The sequence below is a fragment of the Quercus suber genome, unplaced genomic scaffold (assembly GCF_002906115.3).
Source record: "Quercus suber isolate HL8 unplaced genomic scaffold, Cork oak 2.0 scaffold_206, whole genome shotgun sequence".
In the NCBI taxonomy this organism is placed as follows: domain Eukaryota; kingdom Viridiplantae; phylum Streptophyta; class Magnoliopsida; order Fagales; family Fagaceae; genus Quercus; species Quercus suber.
In genome coordinates this window covers 235,145-262,427 of record NW_027069664.1, presented here as the reverse complement: position 1 = coordinate 262,427, position 27,283 = coordinate 235,145, and the positions used below count along the sequence as shown (strand labels likewise).

General features: G+C 34.6%; 3 protein-coding genes and 1 long non-coding RNA gene across 7 annotated transcripts; 3 read left to right on the top strand and 1 right to left on the bottom strand.

The window, feature by feature from the left end:
• Positions 1-1,134: 1,134 nt before the first annotated feature.
• On the top strand, positions 1,135-8,493 carry LOC111994634 (YTH domain-containing protein ECT4). 3 transcript variants are annotated; one of them, XM_024026525.2, is made up of 8 exons: positions 1,135-1,356; positions 2,920-2,957; positions 3,065-3,239; positions 3,677-3,753; positions 3,936-4,451; positions 5,330-5,860; positions 6,941-7,153; positions 7,739-8,493. In XM_024026525.2, exons 1-8 carry the CDS (start codon positions 1,329-1,331, stop codon positions 8,108-8,110), a joined length of 1,950 nt encoding a protein of 649 aa, XP_023882293.1. In that variant the 5' UTR covers positions 1,135-1,328; the 3' UTR covers positions 8,111-8,493. The 3 variants fall into 3 exon arrangements, with proteins under 3 accessions (XP_023882293.1, XP_023882292.1, XP_023882294.1); XM_024026524.2 differs by having other exon boundaries at positions 2,881-2,957; XM_024026526.2 differs by having other exon boundaries at positions 2,777-2,957.
• A 2,850-nt stretch (positions 8,494-11,343) lies between these two features.
• On the top strand, positions 11,344-17,134 carry LOC111994640 (uncharacterized). The gene is made up of 6 exons (XM_024026534.2): positions 11,344-11,691; positions 12,714-12,858; positions 13,237-13,497; positions 15,452-15,533; positions 15,941-16,128; positions 16,536-17,134. Exons 1-6 carry the CDS (start codon positions 11,468-11,470, stop codon positions 16,800-16,802), a joined length of 1,167 nt encoding a protein of 388 aa, XP_023882302.2. The 5' UTR covers positions 11,344-11,467; the 3' UTR covers positions 16,803-17,134.
• Positions 17,135-18,080: 946 nt separating this feature from the next.
• On the bottom strand, positions 18,081-24,230 carry LOC111994637 (beta-glucosidase 11). 2 transcript variants are annotated; one of them, XM_024026529.2, is made up of 13 exons: positions 24,081-24,230; positions 23,867-23,930; positions 22,305-22,360; positions 22,002-22,077; positions 21,832-21,903; positions 21,581-21,668; positions 21,208-21,463; positions 20,856-20,971; positions 20,455-20,675; positions 20,110-20,138; positions 19,938-20,025; positions 18,978-19,068; positions 18,081-18,462 (listed from the first exon to the last, which is right to left on the bottom strand). In XM_024026529.2, exons 1-13 carry the CDS (start codon positions 24,195-24,197, stop codon positions 18,222-18,224), a joined length of 1,515 nt encoding a protein of 504 aa, XP_023882297.2. In that variant the 5' UTR covers positions 24,198-24,230; the 3' UTR covers positions 18,081-18,221. The 2 variants fall into 2 exon arrangements, with proteins under 2 accessions (XP_023882297.2, XP_065635422.1); XM_065779350.1 differs by lacking the exons at positions 23,867-23,930; positions 24,081-24,230 and having other exon boundaries at positions 22,295-22,324.
• Positions 24,231-25,387: 1,157 nt separating this feature from the next.
• LOC136070043 (uncharacterized) lies at positions 25,388-25,790 on the top strand. Its single transcript, XR_010631271.1, has 2 exons — positions 25,388-25,572; positions 25,664-25,790. It is a non-coding gene; the product is annotated as an uncharacterized LOC136070043 (long non-coding RNA).
• The last annotated feature ends 1,493 nt before the right edge of the window (positions 25,791-27,283 follow it).

The following is a 27,283-nucleotide window of genomic DNA, read 5'->3' as shown; positions in this document are numbered from 1 at the left end:
GCAGTGCAGTAGGTACAAGCAAACACCAAATTTAGTTGCTGAGGTCAAATCCCTAAAAACTGAAGAAAGATTTCTTGCTCAATTTTGGTAAAAAAAACGTGCACATCAAAATTTATATTGAAAAACCAAAAAGAAAGTAAAATAAAAAAAGAGAAATGTTAAAATTAAGAAAAGTAACGTAATAAATAAACCAATAAACGCATCTAATCTCTAATAATATTAAGTGATTAAAGTTAGAGGCATTCTTTACTTTTATAAAGAGTTATTCCAACATTAATAGAAAAAAGTTGAGCGCGATATTATATTTCCCTTACTCATTATATGATTCCTAAAAAAAAGAAAAAAAACTCATTATATGAAGGTTAAAAATACCATATAATTTATTTAAATAATACATATAAATAGTTTTATAAATCATCATATAACAGATTAAAAAAGATTGCTTCAAATAAATTTAGAGATAATTTTTTTTTGAAAACAAGATAATATTTATTTATACTAATATATAAGCTTTCGAACCAATAATAACATATGATATGAGTTTTATATTGAATTATACTAGTAAAATTTAACTATTTTTGAAGTAACTTTTATAAAAAAAAAAAAATAGAATAAATTCCCAATTTATATGAGAGAAAAAAAATATCATATTTATAATACTGATAAAACTTTTATTAGTTTATTATTGACCATTACACATTTCCAAGTAGTTGAATTTAATTAGAAAATTTATGATAATAACTACCATTAAGTTTTATCCCTTATAAGTTGCGTCATCTTTAAATAAATTATATTTAGCCTGTTCTCTAATTTAGCTTTTATCAACATTTATTAATGAAAAAACAAAAAACAAAAAACATTTATTAATATACAAATATTTATTTTCACAATATTTTCATATATAAAAAATAAAAAATAGAAAATTACTCAAACATTCTGAACAAGCCTTGGAAAAGGTTCAGCCTGACTGCCAGAGTCTCTTTCTACATTTACTGCACCACTTTTTTTACTACCTTTTGATAATTGATTTTGTTTTATATTAATATTTACAATTTTTCCAATATAAAAATTATATATTATTATTATTATTTTTAAAAGACTTACTAGATTCAACTATAAATCAGAAAGCATGAAAGTTCATCTGGGTTCTGCAGAATATATATAAATATAGGATACACTGTACGTATAAGTCATCATTATGTGCTTTAGATTGACGTTTACAATTGAGATAGTTTAGATAGATACTACTATCTGTCTGTCTCTTTGTGTGTCTCTTTTTCTTGCTTTTTGCTTAGGTTCTCTGAAGATCTTTGCCTCTGCTTTCATTCATGGCGGCAAGTCCAGATCGTACAGCTGGTACCTCTTCCAATTCCATTTTTTTTTTTTTTTTTTTTTTTTTTTTTTTTTAATTTTATTGGTCTTGTTGGGTGTTTTGGTAGATGGGTTTTTGTTATTTTGTTGTAATCTTATGGTATGAGTCTTGTGGGAAGTCAAATGAATATGGGTTTTTGTTATTTTGTTGTTTGGAATTGGATTGTTCATTGAATTTTGTGTGTGTGTGTGTGTGTGGTGGGTTTGATGGGATCATTTGACACTTTTGGGGTTTGTCTGTAAAGTTTGTTTTTTGATCTGTTTTGTTGGGAGGGTAAGGCGTAATCTATTTTGAGATCTAGGATCTGGGTATTGGAAGGTGACAGGAATTGTTGCAAGTTTTGGGTGATTTTTGATCATCTATGAACTTCTTCTAATACTTTTATTCTCTTTTCAATTTATTTGAATTTTTTTGTAGATCACTTTGGTCAAATAATTGGTATTTGTGGTAGGTAAATATTAGTCCTGTAGTGTGGATGTGTTATTTTGATACTGTCAATATTGAGATATAGTGCTATGATAGTTCACAGTTTATAGAAACTATTTCAAGTGGCAATAGATATTGGTTTTCAATATAGTAGGAGCCAGAAATGGTGCTCCAATAAATTGGTATATTAGGTACACACTTGAGAGTTATTTACACAAAGTATTGTCAATGTGAAGTTGCATTAGATGTCAAACTGTGTAAATTGGAATGGGAAAATAATTCTATGTGAGGTCAAAACAAGAGAGAATAACCCTCTTTGGAGCATTAGCCTGTTGCTAATTCTACAGCTTGCCTTCACTATGATGATTTATTTGAGAGGGGGAAGGGGATATCTGTTGTTCGTTAAAAATTAGTATGATATGGATGAAGTGGGGAACTGCAAGAGGAGTTTTTTGTGAAGGTTTGGTATTTCAACAAGTTGAGGAGAAAGTTTGTTACATTTTCTATGGTATGTTAGTTTGCTTTGGTCATTATGGTTGGTTGAGATTTTTGTATTTAAGAGAGTTTATGGGTATCACAAATTGTGGACATGGTGAGAGAATGCATAGCATAGTCCAGACTCCAGAGGATCTATTAAATTGAAACTGCTAAAATGACAGTTGGAAATTCCATAAGTATGTGGCTCATGAGGTTGGTTAAATGACCTATAAACACATGGTTGAGCATGAGACTATGAGTATATGTAGGTAGATCTGGTGTAGTGTTTTCCCTCATCATTCAGCCGCATTGTCATCCCTTTCTGCTAGGTTAATATATTAGAAATAAAATTCCACCTCTTTTTGTACTTTATAGGGGATCTGTTCCCTCATCTTTAATCTTGTCATTCTTCATTATGAGTTAGTAGTGAGACTTTTGATGTATACTGACAACTTTTTAACTTTAAAAATATTCATTTCTTCATTTATCATGTGTGCATAGGTGTGCACGCGTGGATTTGTGCGCACATATTTATAGCTTCAAGTTGTCCTATGCCCGAATTTAGCTTTGGTTGGTCAATAATTTGTACTGCCTGTGTTTCTAAGACTCTACTAAGTCACTGAGCATACTGATCATGGATGCAGAAGAGAAACCTGCCGAACCGGATAGCAAGAAGGAACAGGTAGGTGTCAACCCGTGGCAAACTCTTCCATTCTATTTCCTTTTCTATCTAGATAGTTGGATGAAAATATTTTAGTGATAATCCTTCATCTGTATATATGTTCTCAGCCTCATTCTGTGAAAAGTGAGAGGCCAGTTTCTCCTGATGCTTCCCAGGATGCTACCGCTATAGTCCATCCAAGGGATGCTGCTGCTCAAGTTGGATCTTTGGCTTCAGGTGGAGATCACTCTGTTTACCCGCCAAATGTCTATGCTCCCCAAGCTCAGCCCTTCTACTATCGAGGTTAGTTCTTGATTCCTTGGGATCTGGATGGAAAACATAAAATTCGGCTGCTGCAGCTAAATGAGCCTGAATATTTACCTCTTTTTTTGTTAAATCACCTCCCTGAATATTTATGGTTACACAACAATTCTCGCTTTAATTATTATTAAATACTTATAATATTCCAGATCTCTATGTAGGTGTAGATGCAGCTACATCAACCTAAAGTTTGCTTTTAGTGATATTAATTCTGATTTTTTTTTAAAAAAAAATTATTACTTTGTATGCATGTTGATAGAATATCTAGTCAAGATGGTTAGTGCAATCAATAGGATACCATTTTAAGGCTGTATTATGGTTAGAGCTTCAATGACAATGCATTGTATACCTAAAATTGTGCTCTATCTTATCCTTATAGAAAATAAGATACCACTTTCTTATCTGTGGTGGAACTCCAGGTTATGAAAATGCCAGTGGTGAATGGGATGAATATCCTCCATATGTCAATGCTGAGGGACTGGAAATCGGATCTCCTGTAAGTATTTTTCTCTTCATCTTAAGAGTTTGTAGCTCTATGACACTTCTTGGGGTTTCCAACAGCATCCAGGGTCCCCCCCCAACACCCAAGTATTGAATTATTTAAAAAAAAAAAAAGTATTTCTCTTCCTCTCATATTGACATTTCTCTGTTAGATTAAACTTACTGTAAATTAATCAGGGTGTCTACAATGATAATCCTTCTCTTCTGTTCCATTCTGGATATGGCTACAACCCACAAATGCCATATGGACCATATTCCCCGGTCACAACACCTTTGCCTTCAGTAGGTGGAGATGCACAGTTATACTCCCCCCAGCAATATCCGTTCTCCGGGCCACCTTATTACCAGCAGTTAGTTCCTCCTAGCATGCCATATCTTACTTCACCAACTCCAGTTTCACAGCCAGAGCTTGCCAGCTTAGTAAGCCTTGATCAACAAGGCGATAGCATGGTTTTTGGACAAAGGCCTGGTTATCCTCCTGTGGGATCCTTTGGTAGAGCCAATTTTCCTGGAAGTCCTGGTGGTCTGAATTTTCATGATGCTCAGCATGGTATTGATGGGTTAAGATCTGGAGGAATTTGGTCAGATTGGTCTAAACCTTCAGACAGGCAGAGGTCTTTGATGCCATTCTCGCCAGCAGTATCCCCACAGCCTATTGGCCCTCATGGCTCATTTGGACAGAATATTGGAATGGTTTGTTCTCTTACATCTGCATATCTATCTATTATGGACATTCTGTTGAAAGATCTCATTCTATTTTACTGTTTCTTTGCCAACAATTTATCTGACCTGTGGATATATATTTATATATTTTTTTACCTTTTTTATGGGATCCTTTTCTTATATTAAATTCAAGAGAAAGTGAGAATTTAGATATTATCATAGGTGCAAGTTGATATATCCTCTAATTGAGCATTTTCAAAATGTGATTACTTTTAATCTGAAAGCTCCAAATGATATCTGTTAGAATAATGATTAGGTGATTAAATTCTTCCTTTCTTGTCAACTTAAGAATTTGGTACAAGCAGGTTCATGATGGTATTAGAGTAGGTGGTCTTGAGTCTAAATCCTGTCTATGCTTTACTTCCCATGTAAAAGTTGGAAATTCCACATATTGGTCCCCATTATTGAGAGGGAGTTTAGGCTCATATGTGAGAGGGATTGTTAGAATACTGGTGAAGTTTTTAACATCACCCATTGTTATTAGCTTAAGCTTTTACTAGTTTAGTACTAGCAGTAGTTTATCAATATCTATCCACGTGTTCTTATCCATGCCATAAATCAATGTGCATCCTAAAATGAAAAATTTATCTAAATAGGACTAAAGAATGAAGATCTAATTTGAGCCTTCTTAATTGGATGTCCATTAATGTGGAGCTAAACTGGCAACCCAAGGTTGCCATCATTGTTTTCCTTTGATTATTAAGGCAATGTTTGCTTATCTTCCGTGTATGAGCTACCATGTCATTGTTGTCAGTCTTTCGCACTTGGTAGGAATTGATTTTGATTGACATCTGTACTTAGGTGAAATCTCAGAATCTAAAGTGAAAATGCTATCTACTTCTTTTCAGCCCTCTCAACAGCAAAGATCATTGTATGGGTTTGGATCTGGTTCAAACTCCTATAATAGAGGCTATTTGCCCAGTGGTTTCAATCAGGGCTCAAGCTTTGGGAGTGCATCCATTTCCAGTTTGGGATCAAATGGTCGAAGCTGGCTTTCACTTGAAAATAGCAGAAGACATCTCAGGGGCAGTGCTTCTCTGTGCAGTTGTAATGGTACTCCTGATATCCTTAGTGAGCAGAATCGAGGACCAAGAGCCTCAAAGCCAAAGAGTCAAATTACAGCTGACAATAATTCTTCTGTTGACAATAATAAGCTTAGCCTCAAGCTCCATGACGGTTTATACAACAGGCCAGATTTTGTCACAGAGTACAAGGATGCTAAGTTCTTCATCATTAAATCTTACAGCGAAGATAATGTTCACAAGAGTATAAAATATAGTGTTTGGGCCAGTACACCAAATGGGAATAGAAAATTAGATGCTGCTTATCGTGAAGCTAAGGAGAAGCAAGATACTTGCACGGTCTTTCTATTCTTTTCGGTAAGTACTTGATACTTTGTGATAGTATTTCTGTCAAATTTCTATTGTCAACTAGGGCTGCTAAAGAATTATTGAAACTATGATGACGACTATAATTAGGTGAATTCTGGTGGTGGCATGAATTTGGGGTTGCATATGATTTTTCTTAAGCTCCTTTTATTAAAAGGGAAGGTTTTTATTTATTTATTTTTATCCCTGACCTTGTTGTGGCTGCTTTTTAAAAAAATCCTGTTTTTATTTGCTCAGTCCAATTGACATGATGCAACTTGTTGTATAGGATCCCATTTCTGTGTCACATTTATGTTATTTTGAGGGATGCTTTTCTTTCAGAAAAGCAATCTATTTGATACACCTTTGTCAAGTTTGTTGACTTCCATGTTTATCATTTTAGTTGTTATTGGTTGAAAAACCACAGTTGTATTACATGTCCTTTCCAAGTAAAGGATTACTGTCAGATATTTTACCTGCTCCATTTTTGCATTGAAAATGGAAAATGGATGTGGTGCCCAAGTGTGAGCAATATGTTATCGTCTATTTAGGTGATGTTTGGTGTAACGGGGATATATATAACATCTATCTCATATTGGGGTGGGTATCCCACTTATGGGATCCCCCCCATGTTAGAGGAATGTTATATGTACCAGTTAATAAAGTAAAAATTACTATTCTAGGCATGTGGATTGGTCATGTGATCATTTATAATCAATTGGGTCCCCCCCTGTCAATCTGTTTCTTGTAAATGTTGTTAATTTCACCATTTATACTTAACTTTTGAGAGGTCAATGAGGATTTGAAGGTCTATGCTAATGATGGTGTGCATTAATTTTGTATTCATTCTACTTGATTGGAGATGTGCTTTTTATTTTTTATTTGTGTTTACTATTCTGGCAGGATCTTGATATGCCTCAAGCCTGATACCATGCTGTAGTGCTAGAAGAAAATTTAGTTTGTGCCACTATATGAGTACTGTTATGTCCTATATTCAGATTCTTTGGTATCTGCTTCTTTTTATATTTTGTTTCTATTAGGCCCCACTCATAAAATTTGTGCACCAATTATATATGATGCTTTTATTTGCAGGTGAATGCCAGTGCTCAGTTCTGTGGGGTGGCTGAAATGGTTGGACCTGTCGACTTTGACAAGAGTGTAACTTACTGGCAGCAAGATAAATGGAGTGGGCAGTTTCCTGTCAAATGGCATATAATCAAAGATGTCCCTAATAGTCAGTTTCGTCACATTGTACTTGAAAACAATGACAACAAGCCTGTAACTAACAGTCGAGACACCCAGGAGGTAGGCATTTTTCATAACTCGTTTGATGTATAGCAATTAGGAGTGACACTTTTGATATTGGTCCATTGTTCTTTAGATCCATTTGACATTGCCACTGGGCGGAGGGGATGGTTATCAATCAGAGGAAAAAATGGTTTTTAATATTAACAAATTTTTTCTTCAGTCTCACAACTATTCAACCCATTAACTAGAAAAAATTTTTGGTTCTTATTTACAATTCTGAATAGCCAAAAATGATACTCATAAAACCAAGATCTTTACCAGAAAAGAATCCAGAAAAGCTAAATATGCATTCTGATTGTTATTGTCTTGTCCTTTGGAACCCTTTCGAAGTCTTTAGATTGTAGATGATTTCCCAGATTAAATTTTGTTTTGTTGCTTCTTTCCTACTTGTCATATGACCTCAATCTTATCTTTCAGACTGAGGTTCATTATAGTGTTCTACATGTAATAATGTTAATAGACTTCAACGTGGATTTAAAAGATTCTAATCTGTTAAAAATTGAATAAACATTTTTTTCTTTTCAAGGTTAAATTACTTACAACTTCTTTTCTGCAACTCTGTTTTAATTTTAAATATTACAGGTGAAATTGGAGCAGGGTATTGAGATGTTGAATATTTTCAAGAATTATGAAACTGATATGTCCATTCTGGATGATTTTGATTACTATGAAGAGCGGCAGAAAGCCATGCAAGAAAGGAAGGCCAGACAGCAAGCTGGCCTGATGGCTGTCGGAGTAGTTGGAGACAATGAGCACAGAAATGCTGTTGCTTTATCCGGTGATTTCATCAAGCAGATGTCAAAGAGTTTTGCTCAAGTTGTTCGCATGGAGGAGGGTAGTAAAGAAGTCCCCCTCACAGAGCGAGCTACTTCTGCCTCAGATGGCTCGATGGGTGCCAGAGTCTTACTTGAAGATACTCTTCCAGCAGTCGTCTCTTCTGCTCATGCCAGTTAGGACAGCGTATTAGCACTGGGAACTTTTCGGTGGGCTTACTGTATGTGATTAAAGACTTGGATTCTACTCCTTTAGTGCCAAAATTATTTTGTTAGGTCAGGTTTTGCTGATATCTGAATGCAAAAGGTCTTACAAGTTTAGTGAAGCCGATAGGCTTCCTGTATGATATGTCCTTTCTGAGTGCTTCTTATCAATTGTAGTCCTCAGTTTTCCATTTTCTGTCATAAGCTCTTCTTTTTTGGGTGAGAGTATTCATGTTAAGATACTGATGCTTTTTATTTGTAAAGTTCCCCATCTTTGCAGGCACTTCAAACAAAAGCAATGTAGTAAAAGACCTCAAAAGAAACACTTTAAAGTAGCCTGGATGACTTTGTTTTATTTAATTGTCAATTTGTCATATGTATTTTTAAATAACTATTAAGTAGTCTGGATGTCACTAGAAGAAACTGGCCAAACTTATACTGGCAAGTTGCTTCTCGTCGTAAAAGATTTTGTTGTTGCTTGGAAGATTCATTTGCCCCATTGCAAATAAACAAAATAGTTATAGTTGATAGTAACTACTATTTTGTACTTAAAAAAAAAAAACCCTCCCTTTTTTTTGAAAACAAAGTTAACTGATTTTCTTAATTTGTTGTTAATGCATCTCTGGGCAATAGGGTTTTGTTACATAATCAGACGTATGTGTTTGGCCTTTGATAGTATGCTTTTGAAATCTAGGTGAGGTAGGCAAGGCACACTGATGCTTTTTCCCCTTGTTCTCATGACGTTTTCTCTCCAGTTATTCATGTGTGTGTGATTTTTTTTTTTTTTTTAAACCTCTGTTAGTATTATTGATTGCAGGTCCACCACTGGTTATTGCTTTCTTCTTGGTTCTTCTCTGATTTCTTGGCGAAGCAAGAAACAAACTCATGTGGCCCGCCCCAAGACTGAAGCAGAATATCGTGCCCTTGCTGATACCACATCTGAGCTCCTTTGGCTACGATGGCTTCTCAAAGACTTAGGTGTGTCTACATCCTCTGCTACTCCTCTTTATTGTGACAATCAGAGTGCTATTCATATTGCTCACAATGATGTCTTCCATGAACAGACTAAACACATTGAGATTGATTGTCATTTTATCCGTTTTCATCTTGTCCATGGTGCTCTCAAACTGATCTCAGTCTCCTCTAAAGATCAACTTGCAGATATCTTCACCAAGTCACATTCTAAGGGACGCCTTCGTACTTTGGTTGACAACCTCAAGTTGGTCTCACATCCACCTTGAGTTTGAGGAGGGGGGGTTGTTAACATATATAGTGTTGTGGGCTTTAGGCCTAGTTAGATTACTTGTATAGCACACATATTTACTTGTACTGTACACATATGCCTCCTATATAAAGGCATCTATATACATTTTTTCATTAAGAAATACAATACAATCATTGAACATTTCTAACACTAGTCATAGCTTTCTATCTACGAAAAGTGTGCTTTCTCTAGTCTGAGTGCTTTTGCTTAGGGGGCTTGCCTCGATCTTTGTGGTTGACTTAAATTTATTTTTCAAATTGGGTAACTACTAATTAGTAAGGTGAAATGAATGCTTGGTTTTAGCCACAAAGGAAAGATTATTTGACGTTGAATCGACCCACGATAAGGCACATAAGCAATTATAAATGTTAAAATCCTTGGGAAAATGGTATTTGGGTGCATTGAATATTGAGGAATGTAGATATCATGGTTGACATGGATGAGAAGATCGAGGAGAAAAGTTACTCGGCATGCACACATAGTTATATGGAGCTAGCCTAATTGTCAACTGAATTCTGGGGAAAAAAGAAAAAAAGAAAGGAGAAACTATACAAAACCTCTACGTGGTTTCTCACTTAAAAATAAAAAGAAAAAACCTCTAAAATTTTAAACATAACACTTTATTTACCCTTCAATTTTGCTGTGTAATACAACCATACTATAAACATTACAATGGAATATTAACCAGCAATTACAAATAAATATATCATAGAATTAGTCATCACTAAAAATCCCATGAAACTCAAAACTCCAAATACAACTCATAGAGGTCTCTCTCACCACAGCTAACACTCCACAAGAATAATTTATTCTCCAATAATTGATGTGCCTAGGACCAAATTTGTTTTTTCTCTCTCTCTCTTTCTAAAACAACCAGAAAGCCACGCGTCTTCTTGTGTGTGAGGTTTGACATACCTTATCATAAAAAAGACTAAAGGTTGGTAAATGGCACAATCAATGTCATAAGAAAAAAAAAAAAAAAATCAATGTCGGGCACACAGGACAGGAGTGGGATTTCTAAGTAATGATTCTATGTAACAAATAACATATGAACTTGGTGCACCTCAAATTCATATCACATATTATAGCATCCACCTAAAATTCAAGCAACATATTATAATTTATAACAAGCAGCAAGGCAGATGACACTGCTGAGTCTATATTTTAGGTTGGCAAATCATGAACAAAAGTGGCTTATATTTGCTTTGGAAGTGTATTTTTTTAGACAAGCATATCAAAGATTCCAGTTTCTATAAGTTTGATAGTTTTTGATAGCTAGTCAATCGATCGAATAGCCAAGATTTCGATCAATCAAGCTCATTTTGGATCAATCAAAATGTGTTAGGTGAAAATCGTGAATTCAGTCCATTCAGCCCATCAAGTGACTACGGTTTCATGCATCTAAGCTTAAAGTATATAAGAAAAACCTAGAGCAAGTGAAAAAGACTTTTAGAGAGCTACTGATTGTAAACTTGAAGGTACACTACTTCTTGCTCTCAAAAGTCTATATTGGTGATCAAGCTTGAAGAAAATTCAAAACGGGTGGTGTTGAAGTTGTTGCATATTCCAAAAGTTAAAATGCTGAACCAAAAGTGTTTGAAGTTGTGGACAAAGTTTCACATGCAACAAACTCGATAATTGAAGAGTCCATGAATTCAAAACTGTGTTGGGTAAAATTAGTAAGTACTACTAAATTGTAGCAATTTAAAATTTGGTAATTTTATTTTGTAAAACTTCAATTCGGTTAGTGGTTTCAGTTTTGCTTCCAGGGTTGGTAAGGTCAAGCCCTCCTTGTGTTTTTTACTTTGGAACCATATTATGTGGTATATTTCCACCACATTTATTTTTGTTTTTACAATATTGGTGTTATTCATGACTTAACCAAAAGCTGTTTGGCCTTAAAATTGGTTAACCATTGTTTTCGGGCTCTAAACAAACTGAGATACCCAGAATTCAGTTCATACATAGTAAAATTCTCATATATATATTTTTCTCATATTCATATATAACAGAAAATACACACACAGACAGACAGGACACAGAGACATACAGACTGAGAGAGAGATAAACATGTTGAAAATCTGGGACTCTACCATGTTGTTCCAGGGTTCATGGGAGGAAATTTGGCGGGAAAACAGGCATGGTGGTTGTTGGTTCACTCTTATTGCTTTGTCTCTCATCTTGGTTTGGCACTGTTCCAAGACCTTCTCTTTTAGATTTTCCTCACCTTCCAATCCGACCACCACCACCACCACTGCTATTTCTGGTAGCACTAAAATTCATTCCCAATTCAGGTATGTAAAATGTGAGAACTTTTTTTTTTTTTTTTTCTGGGTTTTTCTTAACTTCAATTGGGTCACTCTTGTTTTTCTTCAATTTGGTGCTTATTCATTGAGTTTTGTAAATTTTGGTGGTGGTGTTTTCACAAAGTTTGATTTTTTTGGTTATGGTTATGGTTGTACTAAGATTCATTCCCGATTCAGGTTTGTCTCTGTCTTTTTCTTCACTTTGGTGCTCCTTCATTGAGTTTTGAGGAATTTGGGTGATGGGTTTTTCACAATGTTTGATTTTGTTGTTATGGTTGTACTAGGAGTCTAGGATTCGTTACCAATTCAGATTTGTCGTTGTGTTTTTCTCTCTGGGTTTTGTGTAATTTGAATTTGGTCACTCTTGTTTTTATTTAATTTGGTGCTTCTTCATTGGTTTCGTTGAAATTTGGGTGATTGGTCATTTGTTTATCTTTTATATGAATTTGGAATTTTATCATCACAACAGGGTAAATTGGGTCACTGATAGTATTCTTCAATTTGGTACTTGTTCATTGAAATTGTGGTGGGTTTTCTGAAACTTGATTTTGTTGTTGTTTTGTTTTGTATTGTGTGTTTTTTATTTTTGGGTGAATTTTGGGTTTATACTCACAACTGGTAACAACTGGATTGCTCTCGCTTCAATTTCTTGCTTTATAAGCTATTTGGTGATGGGGTTTGAACAAAGTTGGTTTTGTTGTGGGCCATTTCTCTGTTTTATGGATTTTGGGTTTATTATCACAACTGGGTCCTTAATCCTAATGCTGTCAATGAAGTTGCTAGCTTTTTGGAAGAATCTGTGATGGGGTACTTCATGTTTTCATTGTTGTGGGTGATTTCTTTGTTTCCAATTTTCAAATATGATTATTACTTGGATCAATTTGACTTACCTAAATGGTGTGCATTAGTTTTCAACAACTTATCAAAAAAATTTGCAATGTTCTAAATTGACATTGCTTACAGCTTTTGTGATTTTATTACTGACTCGGAAGTTCTGTTTACTCCTGTAGAATCTCGGAAATTGTCTCAGATGCTGATTTAAAGTTTTTAATTGAAAAATTGGATCAGAAGCTCAATGAAAGTGAGAAGTGGGAACAAGTCATAGACAAAAGAAACAATCTTCTATCCTACAATGCAAAATGCTGCAAGCCTAAGGTTACAGCTCAATCTATGTTGAAAATTAGTCACTATAACTTCCTTTCTTGCTCTTTAGATTGTTGGAAACTTCAGTTCTTTTAATTAATATAAGCACGTCAACCGTCTTTTCTTATCTTATAAATAAAAAAGTGTTATTAAACTTATCAAAATATATATATATATATATTTATATATTTCTTACATATCAAAAAAACAGATTCAAATTAGGTTCCAAAAGTAAAATCCAGTTACTGTCCTCTGGGTAATGACACCTGAATAGGCTTACACCTAGTTTGCAATCTCTATTGACATGGGCCTGTGTCCAATTTTATTCAAATGGTTTAGCCATTCCTTGGTTAAGGACTTGATTTAGTGTATCTCTCTTTTTTCTTGCAGGATGGCCCCTTAAAATACTTGAGTGTGACAGTATTTGAGAACTGTTCTCCTGAGATGTTAAAAAACTTCTACATGGACAATGATTATAGAAAGCAGTGGGACAAGACCGTGGTTGAGCATGAGCAGCTGCAGGTGGATAAAATTAATGGAGTTGAAATTGGTCGTACAATAAAAAAGTTTCCACTCTTGACACCGAGAGAATATGTGTTAGCTTGGAGATTGTGGGAAGGGAAGGATAAAACATTCTACTGTTTTCTTAAGGTAACTGTAACCTAAATGTGGTCTTATATGCAAGTTATTAGTTAAAGGCATTGCTTAGTTTCTTCTGATTGTAATTTTCTACATGGTTGTGCTGTGGATCTTTTCTTTTTCTTCTTTTGGTATGAACAACTGGAAAATCCTTTTAGAAGAAGGGAAGTATGTTACTTGTCATAAACACACATAAGTGCACACACACACACACACACACACACACCCACACAGAGATAATTAAGATGTTCATCTTGGTTGAGAAATTTGGGATTCATAACAACAGAAGAAATCCATGTAGGCTTGAATACACTGCACTGACTTTTAAGAATTTCATCTAGCCATTGGTTTATTTTGATGTGTGCATCTTTGTGTGTATGTGTGTTTGAACAAATAGGAATATCAATGGCGGAGGTGTGATCTGTCAAGATGAATTGGGCACGATCCCCTTTCACTCTAGTTGGTGAAATTATATACAAATCCAAACCATTAACATAAATTTGAACACTATAGGACTGGTTACTTTTTTAATTTTTCTTGGACTAATGATGTAAAATGGTGTATATAGCAACATATACCTTCATGAGCACATACATATAGGCAAACCACCCAGTCTATCTTCCATATATATAAGTTGATATGAATCTGAGATATGATTATTCCGCTTTCATATATCTTGGTAAGTATTGGCAACATTATTGCATGTGCTATTGAGTGACAAGATTACTGGCTTTGAAGAAAAGAAAATTCATTAAGCTTCTTAAAGCAATTTTTTTTTTTAACCTAGATAAGTAACTTTCAATATTCTGGGGGTGATCTGAGTCTCCTAATATTTGATAACATGCTGGAAAGTTAGACTTTTTCTGCAAATTACTGTAGTTTATAGCATGTGCTCTTATGTGTGAAAGTAAGGATTATTCTTAAGGGAAAAAAAAAATGGTAAAAATGCCATAGCATTTTTGGCATTTTTGTGGTCGTAGGTTTTATACAGCACATGATTGGATCTGGAACTGTATTTATGGATATAAACCTGTCCTCTTGATTATTCAATTCGTTTTAAGTTATATTCTGTCATTGGTTTTAAAAATTTTCAACTGCCTCTGCTGCTCTGCACTGAGATAAATAAATTTATGGGGGAAATTACACTTTGTCCACCTATGGTACGAGGCGAGTTTGGTTTGTGAACTTTTGGGCTTGGAAGTGACACTTCATAACTGCCTAAGGTCCACTATTAGCAAGCAAATGCTTTTGTACATTGCTGTAGTTTAGCTAATTTGAAATTGTATGAGTAATACTGCACAGTCAAGCCTACTGGATAACTAAACTTTCGATACCTGAAACCATGCAATTTTGGCACTTGTTGATCTTTTAGCTCATGATTGTGACACATGAAAAAATTCTTCACAGGTTGTCATGAAATTGGCTTATCTTAAGTTTTGAACTACTTGTTTGGTCAATATGTGCCTAGTAGTTTAACTGGTGAAGGAAATCAGTCTAATTGTTATGCCTACATCAGAGAAATAAAGTACCCTCATTAAAGATCTTGTTTCTTCCTGGCATATCCTATTTCTTGGAGCCACTGGTATTCAAGTCTGTAACATCCTTGCTTCTGAAACAATCTCTCTCTACTCTCTGTGGGAGAATTCTAGATGTACCTAAGGAAGCAAGTAGGTACATCTGAGCGAGAGTTCAGGATGTAATGAAAAGGATTAATCTTTCTTCTTCAGTAAATGGTGTCATCAATGCCAAAAGACCTTGTCGAAGGTTGGCGTAGAAAAGAATAACTATCATTGTTCCATTTGATGCTTATGAACTTGCTAAATACTTATATGAGGGGTTTGAACATATGTTAATTTTTAGTAGAATTTAAACCTTTCTAACTTTTGATGCTTTTGTTTCTGTTAGAAGTTCTCTGCAATTTTTAACAATTACCTGAGATTTTAGTTCTTTTTATTCTTGGTGATAGGAATGCGAACATCCTTCAGTACCACGACAGAAGAAGTTCGTACGTGTTAGATTTTTCAGATCTGGTTGGCAGATAAGGAAAGGCAAGTTCCTAATACTTTCTTTTTTATCTCCCCTGCCCTCACCCATCTTTTTTCCCCCTAATTTCCTTTGTCCTAGAAAATGATGAATTTACTCAACCTGCTTTCATGTCTGGTCATATACTCAATGCTAAACTGAAATATGAATGTGACACCCTATGAAGCCTATGTTGATTTAAACTTTGAACCTGTTGAAAATCATGTGATACATATTTCAACTAAGATCATCTTTGGCATGTATCATATTCCCTTGATGGATAAACAGAATATATATCTCTTCTATACTTAAGCTCTGCCTGTACTTCAATTTGATCTTTTGGTCAACCCAGGTGCATGAGAATTGCAAGCTTGATTTTTTATTCTTAAAATGAAAAGCGATAGTTTTGTGATTTTTAATTATCTATTTACAGTACCTGGGAGAAATGCTTGTGAGATCAAAATGTTTCACCAAGAAGATGCTGGTTTGAATGTCGAGATGGCAAAGTTGGCTTTTGCTAAGGGGATTTGGAGTTATGTGTGTAAGATGGATAGTGCACTACGCAAATACTCTGGGATCAGCCATCCTCAATCAAGCTCAGCTGTCACTCTAATTCAGAAGGTTGGTACTGTCCATTCACATTTCACTGATTTCTTGTATTCTTTGGTTGTTATTGAAAGTATTTGTTGAGGTTAAAGCTCTTGGACTACTAGGATATTCAGAGGCCATCTTTGTATTTTTATGTTAGATTCACCGGAAAGTTGGTTAGTCTCCATGTGATGCTTTATGGCCTCTAAACTGAACATTGTGAAAATCATAGTTGTTTTACAATGTTGTGATGTTCATCAAAAATGTCAATAGATAATCAAAAATTGTGATTTTGACAGCGTTGAGCAAATCTTAGTTGAAACATTGGCCTACCACTATGCATTGGTGAGACAGAGAACTAATGGTTTCAGTAATTTTAGGGGATTACTACATATCAATTGTTTTGCTTGTGTTTATGGTTAACAATTTCCTCCACACAGGTGCCACCTGGATTAGATACCATGAACAGGACCTCTTCTGAATCTACCAGTGCAACTGCCTTTTGTGGGCAAACTGGTGAAGCCAAAGAGAGGAAAATCTCTAAGAGGCCTTCAAGGAAATTGCTAGCCAATGGTTTACTTCTTCTTGGGGGTGCAATCTGCCTTTCTCGTGGTCACTCTAGCCTGGGTGCTAAAGTTGCCATGGCATACATCTTGACGAAGCTGAGTAAGCATGGTGCTTCATCAGATCAAAGTAGTCAAAGTTGAGGTACATGACCTAGATGTATCATGACAGATTTTGGAGTATCTAGTAAAGTTTACTAGACATTTTATTAAGTGAAGCGTGTTGCATGTAGCATCATTGTATCAAAAAAATTTGGGACTAAGGTTTAATTGTTGTTTTATGTAGCATGTAGTGTAACTTACGCGCTTTTTTTTTTTGGGGTGTTTTCCTGCCTTTACCTCTGCATCGAGAAGAGAATAAAGAGAAAGGCAAATGTGAAAGAAAACAATTTTGGAGCAAGGCTACTAACGGGGTGGGGTTGTGGGGTGTTTCAAGTTGTAAATACTATATATATAATCAGTGGACCCTTTTTACATACTCATCTACATTTTTTTTTGGAATATGCAGTTCCGGCATATTAGCTAGATTCACTTGAAGCAGAGAGCTCAAGAGAATAAGAAAGGAAATTTATTATTGTGATCCAACAAAAAAGATCTTGTTTTATTCTCTTCGTAAGTTATATTTGTGGAAGATGAACCATGATGCAGGCAAGTAAATTATGGTTGATTAGCTAGAGAGGAGTCAGGAAATAGTAATACCATGATAGATTGTTCTGCTCTAAGTTATTCAGGTTGTTAGAGACCATAACAAGTAAATGGTGTGCATGAGTGATTTTGTCCTGTTCTTAAATTAAGGCATGACTGGCATACTGTATGTTGGGTTGGTGGCACTTGCTTAAGCCTCCACTAGGGTCAGCTAAGGTTTATATGAGCTTATATAACTGTCTCCAACTCCTTTGGTATAATTGAAGAAATTGATCATGAATCTTCTTCTTTTTTTCCTTGGTTCAAAAGGATACCATTTATATTTTTTTGATAAGAGGATACCATTCTATATTGTTGTCGAGAAGATTAGAAAGAATAGGAGAATATGAGTTTAGATAATTTGTCAGTGATTTGATTAAGGAATCATGTCATGATCAAGATCACAAAAAAATTGCACCCTTCTTTCTCCTTTTTTTTCCTTATTTGTTTGGTGGGAATGTTTAGACAGAATGGACAAATTTGATAGATAATTTGTTTTAATGAATTTCTATTTAGTGCCATATATGATATTTTTGCCCTCTAATTTGTAAATATTTTTTCCCCTAAAATAGCATTCCATTCCAAAATATATGCTAGCCAAACACACAAGCAGAAAAAAGGCTCCAAGTGATCTCCACTTATCGTAGTAGATGGATTTTGAAGAAGTGAATAGTTGTCTTTAAAATCTTCAGCAATATTATAGAGGGCCTCTGTCTCTCTCACTAATTATATTGAACATTAAAGAAATTGAAATATTATAGTATAAAAATGAAAAATTGCTACAAAGCAGAACACTGGTTATTCATATGCTTTGACAAAAATAATAAACAAGAAGAATATTACACGAAACTGTTATAAAGTATATGTAGAAAGCAGATTCTACTGAAAGTTGGTAGAAACTGCAGATAAATTCTTCTGAAGTTCAATATATCCATCTGAACTGATGTTTTTTCCCTTCAAGAAATTGGAGTACCAATGAGCAGAGAGCTTAGGTTGTCTTTTTAAATCCGGGTCATCCAAATCCACGAAGTATAGGCCATAGCTTGATTCATAGCCATCCGCCACTTCAAATAAATCCAAGAAGGACCATGTAAAATAACCTCTTGTATTTGATCCATTCCTTCCAAGATTTTAAGAGTAGTAAGAGAAAAGTAATCACATCAAATGTTGGTAACTACGTACCAATTAAAAAAAAACAACCAGAAATATAATTAAGACCTATCATATAATATATATATATATATTTTTTTTTTACAATAAGAGACTTTACTGGATGAGATGTATGGAATCCACATATCATGACACCCTTTTAATACATCTAGTGAAGCAACTAATTCATTTGATAAATTAGCAATAATTAGTCACATCTAGCTCTCTTTCAGGAAAAGATAATACACATATTAGTACATAACATAGGCAATATTCTTAGTTTTTAATTCAGTAAATGTGTGAAAGGAATTATCAAATCGGGAGTCACTATGCCTTGCTAATTATCTATCAAAATTAGATTGCCAAATAAACCTAAGAGCAAAAGAAATTTTAGTATAAGATGTCAAGGAATGCATACAACTCAAATACAATTATGACAAGACTCTCACATCATGTATTAGGTTTATATAAGGTCTACAAACATACCTCACTGCATCAAGCAAACCGCCTATGTATCCATGCAAATATTTTACCCTAGGCCAGTCTTCCAGTGTTGAATTACGTCTTGTTCGTTGACCTGCAGAGAGATGTATGTCATGTCAGATTTCCTCAATTAGATGAAGTACCAACCTAATGCAAGCTCTATGCTAGAAGAGTTTACCCAAAGGAAGAATGAGCAATATTTCAACTAGCAACATGAAGAAAATTTGAAACTTTTCTATAAATTTTAGTTATTCTATCAATGAATTGGTTGATTATTTCAAACTGTTACAAACCATTAAGTTGTGCATTATGATACTTTAAATATGCCTACCATAGATATATCAATAATCTATTAAATATTTGTCACATTCTGCCACGGTTGCCCTGTGTATTGCAGCATACATCCAAATCATACTCTCATAGTGGCATTTTTTTTTTTTTTTTTCTTTTTCTTTCTTCTCCTTTTTTTTTTTTTTTTTTTTTGGGCTCCAATTTGATTTCCATTCATCCCTTAGATGATGTTTTCCATGATTCTACATCCAGCTACTGAGTTTCTCTATAAAAATTGACATAACTGCTCCAAAAATAAAATTAAAAAAAAAGTTAAAATGGAAGGAAATGTTTATACTTTATAAAGATTTATTTATTTGCAATGCAAGTCTACAACTTGCGAAAACATACTTTGACAATTGATTTTGCTGTCATGTTATAGTTTAGTAATATTTATCATTGATCCTTTTTAAGTGAAACTATGGTCAAATTCTCAATGTGGAATTTGTGGTCAAATGTACTAACACTAAAATTCTTGTAGAGAACTATTTTGACAAAACAAAAGCAAATTATCATGCCTTACAAATTATAATACTGCATTGCAGCTGAAATTATCAATACTGCTACTATTAACAAATTTTCACAGTTAAAGGAGTGATGCGCGCACAGAGAGAGAGAGAGAGAGAGAGAGACCATTTTCATGAATGTAAACAGGAGGGTTGCCATAAACTTGCTTGATATACTCCAGGATTCCTTGTAGACCCCAGGGTACAATTGCAAACTGAGTCAAACAAACTGATTAGTAATGCACTGAAATAACCAGTAAAAGTAAACTGGCCTTAAATTTTTATGTTCAACCTCTCACCTCAAATGTCGATGTATCATTTCGAATCCCTGCCACAACCAAAAAATTAGTGAGTTATTTTAATTCCATATCTAAATTAGATGAGCATAGCTACAACTGCTTAACACATAGGTTACATTGGCCAAGACTTCACGTGCCAAGAAATACAGGACACCATAAACAAATATTAGAATGAAGGCTAATACATAGATGGGTGATCAGAATTGACTTTGTAAGCTCAATCAAACTAAAACAAAGTAATGAAATCCAAGCTGAAAATAGTTTTAAAGTTAATAATTTTTGTTTCATTTGTCCGTCATTATCAACCTATTCCACTAAAATCCCAACAATGTGTCAAAAACATACTTGTTAACTGTACCGCCATGTCTGCCATAACATCTCTATCTTCTATATTTACGCTGCTCGGGTTGTCCTTGACATACGCTGTGAAATAATGATTTACTCCAATGAAGTCAAATGAACCCTTAACCTGACTGGATTCAGCACAGGAAAAGGACAGAAGTCTAGAGCCTACAATCTTTTTCATGGTCTGAGGATAGTCTCCAAATACCAAGGGATTCACAAACCTGCAGCACAAAGCAAGGAATGGTTGCCAAAAGCTTGAATAAATTTTGAGATCCAATTCATTTGCAGATTACTAAAGGAAATTGGACATGAGAAGACATTAGAATTGGTCGATTCCAGACTAAAATGACGAAAGTCGAAGAGAAAACAGATACCAGTTCATACATGAAATTGGAACTTACCAACCCAAGTAAAAGTCGTGGGCTCTTTGAGTGGCAATTTTATCTTCAGTACTGTTTGTTTGAGGAACAAACCAATAGGAAAAGACATTCAGCCCTATAACACCATGCTGCTTGTCCTGCATCGCCCACAGTTTCTCTAAATTGGCACTTTGATATATATATATATATATAGTCATAACATTCAAATTCATGTTTCTCAAATGAAAAATGATGGCCTAAATGAAAAGTAGTGAATTTTTAAACATGCTAGGATGATCAAGCATGATGCTTGTCCTTGAACGTCAAATAGAAGGGCAATTTATATATTTGCTACATTGGTCAAAATGCTGACAATCAACAGATTGAATCATACCTGGTATCTTTTCTTGTACAATTTAGTAGCTAAAGCATGTGCCAGCAGGATATGATGAGCTGCCATGTACGGCTCAGTCGAGGAGTTGCCTATAGAGCAGTTAACTCCATATGGAGGTGAACATCGCTGAGGAGGCAGACTTCCAAGATCGTAACCCCCAAGCACGAACATATTGGCCTCATTCATAGTAGTCCAATATGAAACCCTGTCACCAAACTTTCTGAAGCACACATCTGCATATGCTGTGAAGTCTTTCCTGCATCCAGATCTAATTATTAATTCACACTCCTAGCAATGATTTGTTCTAAGTGAAGGAAATGTATATACTTTTAAGTGAAAGTGGCGCATGATGGAAAAGGGTGGGGAACCATACACAATCTTCCGACTAACCCATCCTCCATACTCGTCTTCAAGTGCTTGAGGAAGATCAAAGTGGTGTAATGTAACATGCGGTTGTATTCCTATGTGCAATCAAGAGGAGAAGAATCTCAACTAGAGGAAACTCATTTTTATATTAGCTTCTTGGAAGTACTTTTTTTCTTCCTTGTTGAAAAAAAAAAAAAAAACGCCTGCATTGTTAAGAAAATGGCATTATCAACATCAATGATGGACGCTGGCTATAACCATGGCTGATTAGCTCATTGATGAGATTGTTGTAATATTGCAAACCCTTTGGATTAACTGCTCCTCTTCCACCTAAAAGTTAGACCATCAAAAGTTTAAGCATGAGAGAAACAACTAGAAATAACTTATTTTTTGTTTAGTTAAAGTGAGTGACAGTTATGTGATCATACTTAGGATAAGCCGTGACCATGATATGGAAAACCTATAGGCTTCTAAACCCATGTCTTTCATGAGCTGAACATCCTCCTGCAGAATTAAACGAACGTAGTCATACATATAAGATTATAAGGTGTGTTTTTGACAGTTGATTATGCTTGCTTGGTCAGGACATAACCATATAGTTGTTACAAGAAATATCAGACAGAGAGAATCGTTAGCTTCATGTGTAAACCAAAAGATGATTAATTGAGCTCAATATGTGATCGGTATTTATGGTAAAAGACCTTTAAGAAAGGCTCCTTACATAGACTGACCTTGTATTTATGGTACCCAACACATGCTATGTCCCCACTGGCTCCATGCATATTACCTGAAATATGAGTTGGGCCAATTAGGCAGCCGATTCTCAAATATAGACAAATATTTCTCAACTTATAATGGACAAGTCCATTTGAGGAAAGAGGCTTGCTTTTTCTTCTATGCCGCCACCACAAGTGCAACCGAATCATTCCATTTTTAAGTTCTGACAAAAAGGCATGGTTTTTTTGACAAGAAGCAGGCTAGTAATAAGTCTTACATAGTTAAGCCCATCAGACCAATGATCATTCTTTTACTAATTAGTATATTTCACCAAGCTTTATGTTGTTCAAGGATCAAATCAATTACACTTACAACTATCATTTTAGATTATTTTTTTAATTGATAGAATTATTAGTTACATCTTATGACTTTCTCTCATAACAATGTGATGTATATATTTCCATGTGTTAAAATTTTCACAATGACGGTTTGTATCAGGTCTTGTAACTGGGTTCTTAATGTACTTTAAACCAAACAGGCCCCCCCTTCCGCTGCGCTTGTTCATGCCTTAAGTTACTTACAAGATGAGTTGTGTAAGAGAGATTATTCACCCAAAAGAGAGACAGATAGAGAAGCTAATTAAGCCTGACGAAAAAGACAAATTGTACTTTTGTTCTTCATAGATAAAAAGATAAAAAAAACAAAATGTAGCTCTCATCTTCATAAATATATAACTATAAGTTCCTCCTAGGGAGCCCCAAGCTTTAAAATAAAGGATAATGTATTAGAGTTCATTTTTCTTGGACACATTAGGCTATTTGTTTTTCCTTTTACTTTTGCAAAACTTCTATTCCAACATGTCATCAGCCACTCCACTCCTTTTACCAACAATTTTTCCTCTTTTTTGGTAATATTTAATAATAAAAAAATGTTATCTATGCTGCATATAATAATGTAGGTTTAGTAATTAATTTTGGTTTAGTCTTCCAACTTTTCTCACTTTCTTAACTCTTATTCTTCCCGTTGTTCCTCTAACTCTTTATCTCCCTATCTTGACTCTTCTTCTCCCCCATCTTCTTTTCTATAAATTTCCTATTACTTCGTCTATACCTCTCTCCTGTCCATTCCATTTTCTTCCCAAAACAAAAAAGGCAATTTTTCTTTTCCTCTCTCTTTATTGATTTTTTTTTGGTGGATGTATTATTGTTTTTGCCACATTTGTGGTGAATTTCTTATTCTCTCTTGCAGTTTTGTTTTAGGTTGATACATTTTGGTGATCGGATTCCCCGTCACAAGCTCCCTCTCTCTTGAATTTGGTGGGTCCTAAAAGTGTTTGTTTCATTTTTTTTTTCCTTGATTTATAAATGTTGATAGGCAATTATTTTTGTTTGAATTGAGAAAGTTTGGATTTTAAGAAAATCTGTTTTTGGAAGTAATTGTCAATTCCTAAAGTGCTTTCACGTATGCATAAACTTTTGTAAATAATGTTTGTCGACAAATAAATATTTTCACCTTACTTTTCAATATAAAACATAACAATATTTGAATATAAAAATATATATTAACATGTGCTGACCTGCGTGGGCAAATGTATCCCATATGCTGGGGGTCCTCCCATCTACGTTTGCTGCACCTTCAACCTTTCACAAACGATTGAAGAAACAAAAAATATAAATAATAAAAAAAAAAAAAGAAGATGTTTACTTGTTATTTTACATTAGAATGAGTAAACCAAAAAATATATATATCATTAACACATAAAAAGAACCAAAAAGAATTTAAGTGATTACCTGATAAGCTGAGGAAGCAGCACCAAACACAAAGTCAGGTGGGAAATCATCTCTGCTAAATGTATCAGTGCCTAAAATTAGTGCTGCTAAACTTGTCAGCAAAACTAGCCTTAACATTTTCCTCCTGTTTTAGTAGGAGCCTCGCAGTACTCTCTCTCTCTCTCTCTCTCTCTCTATACATATATGTTGTTAAAGAACGTATGCAACATAGTTTTAGATGCCTATTGGATTCCTTAAAAAAAAAGAATCTTATTGGGTTTGTCCATTCATGAGTCCTACGGTCCTTCCGCATACGCATCTTTAATTTATGGCCAAATTTTATTTATGGCCAGCTTTAAAGACAGGATTGAATTGCACTCTATGCTTGGTATTAGAAGCTTGTACTTGGATTAACTGCAACCAAGTACTCAATATCCAGTACTCTTTAAAAAAAAAAAAAAAATACTCTATATCTATATATTGGGTAAATTTCATTTGGGCTAATTCTAACCAAGTTTAAAACTTTTTAAAACTAACTAATTTAGTCTCTAAAATCAGTTTAATCCCTAAAACAGTTGATAAAAAAAAAAAAACTGACTATTTAGGCCTGTTTAATTTTTTTTCATCACTCATCACTCATCACTCAAAATAATTCAATTTTTGATGTGCATCTGTTTGTCACATATAACTCAGTTATGGTTTCAACCATAAAAATCTAATAAAAGGGAACCACGCACTGACCCATGTCAGAGACTTTCCTCTTTCCTTTTTTTTTTTTTTCCCCTTACTATCTTTCTCTGCCTCTCCCCTTTGTTTTCCTGTGATTGTCTCTTTGTTTTTCCCCCTTTTTCTCCCTTCGTTTTTCAATGATTTTCTCTTCGTCTTTCCCCTGTTATTCTCCCAAACCCCTCCGCGAACCCAGCGACGAAAATCACGGTCTGGACCTGCGGCGCCGATGGTTGTGCTCTGTTTTTTTCTTTGCCTCTCCACTTCGTTTTTTTTCTTTCTGTTGGTTGTGCTCTGTTTTTTCTGTTGTTGTTCATGCCCCTTTCTTTGTCTCTGTTGCTTGCGCATTATTGCTTTTTTTTTTTTTTTTTTCTGCTGATTTTCTGGGGTTTTCGGTGAACGACGGCACTGGAGCTTTGATAATGAGGCTGAAAGCTTGTAACAAAGAGAAACAGAGAGTATTCTGAGACTAGTGTATGAATCCGACGGCGGTAGCATTCACATCAAGAGGAATCCGACGGCTCCAAAGGAAAATTACCAAGACTAGTGTATGAATTTTTCCCACATCTTTTTTGAAATTTTAGGGAAAAAATATTTTTTTTTTTTTTTTTCTGCTGATTTTCTGGGGTTTTCGGTGAACGACGGCACTGGAGCTTTGATAATGAGGCTGAAAGCTTGTAACAAAGAGAAACAGAGAGTATTCTGAGACTAGTGTATGAATCCGACGGCGGTAGCATTCACATCAAGAGGAATCCGACGGCTCCAAAGGAAAATTACCAAGACTAGTGTATGAATTTTTCCCACATCTTTTTTGAAATTTTAGGGAAAAAATAAACTTTTTTTTTTTTTTTTGATGTGGTATTGTTTCAAATTTTAAGGTTTCGGTTGGGATTTCATGTGGGAAGGGAGTACTGGGTAGAGATTGGAATTTACAAATCATATGGGTGTTGTTGTTGAGGAAATAAATGGGTGAGAAAATGGCAAAGGAATTAAGTTGATTGTTGACATGAAGTTCATTACTTCTTCTGTATCAAGTAGTATTGTAGATTGATGAGTTCATCTAACTGTAGATTCTAGTTTGTTTTATGTTTACTTTACTATTGATGCTCTTGCAAAATAAAATAAAAGAGTATCCAAAACACACCACTACAGAGGAGCACGTCAGATGGAGATTTCCTTCAGCTCCAAATTTCTCCTTCAGATGGCTGTGCAAGACCGGACTGGGAGGAGCTTTTGCAGTGGATTTGGGAGCTTCTTTAGAAGAAAGTGAAGAATGAAAAAAAGGAAGAGATGGTTGCGTAGAAAAGTGATTTATGACCGTTGGAAGGAGTAAAGCTGAGACTGATGGGACAACACTCTGACCGTGGGGCCCAATTGTGCTGAATAATTACGAAAATTGCCATGAGTTAACAAATCTCAAAACTCAAAAAAACTGAAAACAAGCCCTCCGGAGTTTCCTACTTTGATAACTCATGTCTCAAAATTTTCAGATTTGTTAACTGAGTTCACGTCCGCAAAAAAACCAAACAAACTTCATGCGTGTGGAGCTCACGGATTTTGAGGTATAAGTTAGTTTTGTTAACTCATATCTCAAAATCCAAACAACACTTTAGTAACTAAGTTGACTTTAGGATCCAAATTAGATAGTTTTGAAAAGTCTTGAATTTGATCGGCATTAGTCAAAATCTCAGAGTATGTTAATGAAATTTACCTCATTATTAATTGAAACCATAATTCAAGTGAGAAAAAAAATTTTAGATATATATATATATATATATTTTTTTTTTCATAATTTTTGACTTGGTCTATTTGATTGATGCACAGTAAAAATTGGTGTTAGCAGTGGACTTATGTGAAGCATGGTTTGCCAAAAGTGATAAATTTTGTCCAAAAATTTTATTTAGCAACAAAAGCACCATAAAATAAGCCTGTATTTTTTTGGACCAAAACAAGAACTCACAAGAGTTGGTCTTCCTCCCTTGCACTACCCAGCGTTGCCATCTTCAGTTTCTGACAAACCGCACAAGAAAATATAAAAAAAGTTCATACTTTTAACCCATTTTGGTTCATTTGCATATTTCATTCAATCCAATACTCCCTGATAAATAAGCTACCAAAATATAAGTTAGCCAAACGCACATGGAGAAGGTCTTGTGTAATGCATTGTACTAGAGCGCTCCACGTATCAAAGTAGATGACTTTTGAAGAAGTGAATAGTTGTTGTCCTTGAAATTGTCCGCAATATCAGAAAGGGCCTCTATCTGTCCCACTTAAATATATTGAAGAACATCAAAGATATCTATATTTTTGAAAAATTGCTACAAAGCAGCACACCGTTGGTTCATATACTTTGACAAAAGGAAAAAAAAAAAAAAAGAGAAAAAGAATAATAAACAAACCATTATACAAAGTACATGTACATGGCCTAATCTACTCAAGTAAATAAGGAGAAACTGCAGAGATATTCCTCTGAAGTTCAATATATCCATCAGAACTGA

What these genes read in the sequence shown, in the direction of transcription:
- LOC111994634 (XM_024026524.2), top strand. Translation starts at nt 1,329, where the DNA reads ATGGCGGCAAGTCCAGATCGTACAGCTG. An exon ending in AAGTCCAGATCGTACAGCTG is followed by an intron (nt 1,357 to 2,880) that starts GTACCTCTTCCA and finishes TGTGTTTCTAAG; the next exon opens with ACTCTACTAAGTCACTGAGC. An exon ending in TTGGACAGAATATTGGAATG is followed by an intron (nt 4,452 to 5,329) that starts GTTTGTTCTCTT and finishes ACTTCTTTTCAG; the next exon opens with CCCTCTCAACAGCAAAGATC.
- LOC111994640 (XM_024026534.2), top strand. Translation starts at nt 11,468, where the DNA reads ATGTTGAAAATCTGGGACTCTACCATGTTGTTCCAGGGTTCATGGGAG. An exon ending in AAAATTCATTCCCAATTCAG is followed by an intron (nt 11,692 to 12,713) that starts GTATGTAAAATG and finishes TTACTCCTGTAG; the next exon opens with AATCTCGGAAATTGTCTCAG. An exon ending in CAAAATGCTGCAAGCCTAAG is followed by an intron (nt 12,859 to 13,236) that starts GTTACAGCTCAA and finishes TTTTTCTTGCAG; the next exon opens with GATGGCCCCTTAAAATACTT.
- LOC111994637 (XM_024026529.2), bottom strand. Translation starts at nt 24,197, where the DNA reads ATGTTAAGGCTAGTTTTGCTGACAAGTTTAGCAGCACTAATTTTAGGC. An exon ending in CAATGAGCTAATCAGCCATG is followed by an intron (nt 21,669 to 21,831) that starts GTTATAGCCAGC and finishes GATTGCACATAG; the next exon opens with GAATACAACCGCATGTTACA. An exon ending in ATGATACATCGACATTTGAG is followed by an intron (nt 20,026 to 20,109) that starts GTGAGAGGTTGA and finishes TGTTTGACTCAG; the next exon opens with TTTGCAATTGTACCCTGGGG.